At 48.5% G+C, this 2,960-nt stretch overlaps 1 protein-coding gene across 1 annotated transcript; it reads right to left on the bottom strand.

Annotated features, from left to right (window-relative positions):
• Nucleotides 1–784: 784 nt before the first annotated feature.
• On the bottom strand, nucleotides 785–1,404 carry LOC136457618 (uncharacterized). Its single transcript, XM_066457647.1, has 2 exons — nucleotides 1,318–1,404; nucleotides 785–1,159 (listed from the first exon to the last, which is right to left on the bottom strand). The coding sequence occupies exons 1-2, from the start codon at nucleotides 1,402–1,404 to the stop codon at nucleotides 785–787; spliced, it is 462 nt and encodes a 153-aa protein (XP_066313744.1).
• Between the last annotated feature and the right edge of the window lie 1,556 nt (nucleotides 1,405–2,960).

Below are 2,960 nucleotides of genomic sequence, written 5' to 3'. Positions count from 1 at the left end.
ATGAAATGTTGTAACGTACGATATGTTATGTTGAATTACTATGATCTTGGTTGTATACAAGTTGGTTTGAAATCCTTTGAGATTTTAGTTGACTACCGGGTTTATATGGGCTCAAGTGCGAGAATTTGATCGTTTCGCTGATTGTTTTTGTACTTGTGCTCTTATAAATTGGTCGGTTCTGTGATAGCTTTTGCTGCATCTTCAACATTATCCTCCAGCTGCTAGGTTTTCGTGTCGCTCGACCCATTGGCAAACCCGCCCCTATCGACTGGATATCGACAGTCGGGTAGTGGGACCGAACCACCGCAAGGGCATGAGTAGCGGCGGTCATAACAGCGTTGTGGTTGAAGTTCTTGAAATTCTCCCATGCTGCCTTGCATCTCTAGATGATGGTGTCTAACCCTTGCTGCCTACCGTCAGGACAAGGTGCTAGTTCAATATCGACGCAGTCGAGTAATGGTTTTATTGCGGTCGTTACAGTGTTGAAGTTGTCTTTTTGGACCTTGGCATCCTACACCAGCGCATCAAACTATGCCTTGGCTTTATGGTGATAATCTACAAGCATTACAATGGTTCATCATGCTAGAAAAGTACTACAACATTATTTCCGACCAGGGGTATTTACCTTTTAGTTCCTCGGCCAGTTTATTTGCCCGCTCCGACTCTTTCGCTTTATCTTGTTGGATTTGCTCGACGATCTGGCGTAGCTGGCTGAGTTCTGCATCTTGCTCTACATGCAAAACAGTTATCAAAAATACGAATGGCCAACTATTGCAAAGTACATTCATTGATAAAGCATACTAAATTTTTGCTTAGATATATTCTCGAACTGCTCGTACTCCTGATCGAGCTGCTCGGATTTACTTTTGAGTTGTCTGGTTTTCTTGCCTAATTGCTCAGACATATTTTTTAGCTCCTTGGATACAATCACCAGTTGTTCAGATTTCTTCTTCAGCTGCTCGGATGCAGCCGTTAGTTGCTCGGATAGAACCCCCTTCTGATGTTCTAGGTCCCGTGAGTTAGACTCTGCAAGGTCCCGTTCATGCTGGGCCCTCTTAATACTCTTTTCAGAAAGATTTAATGCCTCCCAAAGTTTCTTGTTCTCCTCGGCGAGGGGCTCCATCCTCTTCATCAGTTGGTCGGCTGTTCGAGCTATCCCCTGTGGATGAACAATGCTAGTGATAAACTTTGGTCTCTAACAACATATATCAGTATTTTAGGCGCAAAACTCACCTCGATTTGAGTCATAACTCCAGCAACGGTAGATTTCAAACTCTATATCTCCCTGGTGGTGTTTTCTTCCTCGACAACTACTACCTCTTCCCTGCATTTTTGGAGAATCCAGATGGACTGGGGTTTAGGTTCAGCACGCTCAATCTCCTCAACCTCGTCCTCCTCCTCCATCGCTCAAGGCACCACTAGGGGACTCTATGGTCGGACAGCCGCTCTGACCACTCCTGCTGCCGCTGCGGGTAGTGCAAGTTGCTCCTCGGCTGTCGTCGGAGTTGCCTCCTTAGCCTCCGACACATCAACGTCAACTGCAATTTCCGCTTCCAAAGTACTGACGTTTTCAGTCACAGCCTTGGTCACTATCGCCGACGCGGTTGTTGTGTGCGCCAAGGATTCACCACCGCCAGGACCACTGGCAGCGGCAGCTAACCCATCCTCTGTTTGTCGAGCACTCAGGGACTCCCGGACGAGAGCAGTCAGCATTGTCCCTACTGAGGGTCCAGGCCTCGGTGTTGCCCTGCATAATATCGGCCTATCAGTACCAAAAAGAAATCAAGGAACAATATTATTACTCAAAGACAAAGATACTTATGGTTTGGTCTTCCGATTCAACTTCTTGAACCGGCGATGCCTACCTAATCCCCTAGGTGCTGCTGCTTGGTCTGCCTGATGGGGGGGGTTCTTGCTCTTCTATAGCAGGCTGCTGCTCTGCTTGGTGCCTCGGAGCCCCCTCTATGTGCTGCTCTGTGGTTATTCCCCCTTAGTGCTCGGGGACTCCAGTCATCTACACCGCCGGGACTTCCATCGTGGCTTGCGCATGACTCTCCCTTGCTCGCTGCTCGGGTACTTTAGCACCCTTCGATGGCTCCTTCATGCTTGGTGGATGCGTTGTTTGGTTTTCATCGTCGTCAGACCTCTCCAGCACTACGGTCCTTCATGGTCATTTGGTTCGGTCATCACCAAGCGAGATGTCGCCCGATTTGTGTGCAATGGAGCCTATAGTTTTTCTCCTTTTTTGGACCAGCTCATCTACCGCTGGTCTTTTCCCATGGATCTTCTCCGATATCGGGGATGGACTATCCGATGAGGTGCTCGTCTCCTCCTCTTCGGGCTGTAGCGGCCGCTAGGTGTCTACTCCTTTTGGCCAATCGGCTCTCGGCACGTTTGAAAAGTATATTGCCCTATCCTGCGAATGGATCTTTACATAAGTAAGTCAGTCCTCTGCTCGGCAATCGCTGCCTGATCAATGTGAAATGAAATAGTTACCTGAGGAGGTGGATTGGTGTAGTTGAAGGCCTTTGTTCCTTGTGGCTAGCTGAATGAGATGTTGGAAGTGAATAGGTCCATGGCTTGGTCTATTACTTCTTTCTTCGATAGCCGGTCTATGCTTTCTTAGGTACCATCGTCGTCACCTTTGTAGTCAAACGTCGGGTGGGCCCTCTCTTTGCAGGGATGGATGCGGTGCACTATGAAGCTAGCTGCAACCAGTTCACCCCTAAGCTCCACGCCCTTAATCAAGTCAAGAAGCTCCATTACTTGCTCCATGTCAGCACTGTTGGGTCTCTCCAACCAGCTACTATGGTTCACAGGGATGTGGTGGACGTCACATCGAATTATTGGGTGACTCTGTTTGACATAGAACCACCTGGCGTTCCAACCTTTCAGGGAGGTGTTTAGCGGTATGTTGATGTACTCGCTGGCCATCCCATCCCTAAGTTGTAGGTACATGC

Source organism: Miscanthus floridulus, chromosome 1 (genome assembly GCF_019320115.1).
Source record: "Miscanthus floridulus cultivar M001 chromosome 1, ASM1932011v1, whole genome shotgun sequence".
NCBI classification, from domain to species: Eukaryota; Viridiplantae; Streptophyta; class Magnoliopsida; order Poales; family Poaceae; genus Miscanthus; species Miscanthus floridulus.
The sequence above is the reverse complement of the archived record's forward strand: the minus strand, read 5'-3'. Positions and strand labels throughout refer to the sequence as shown.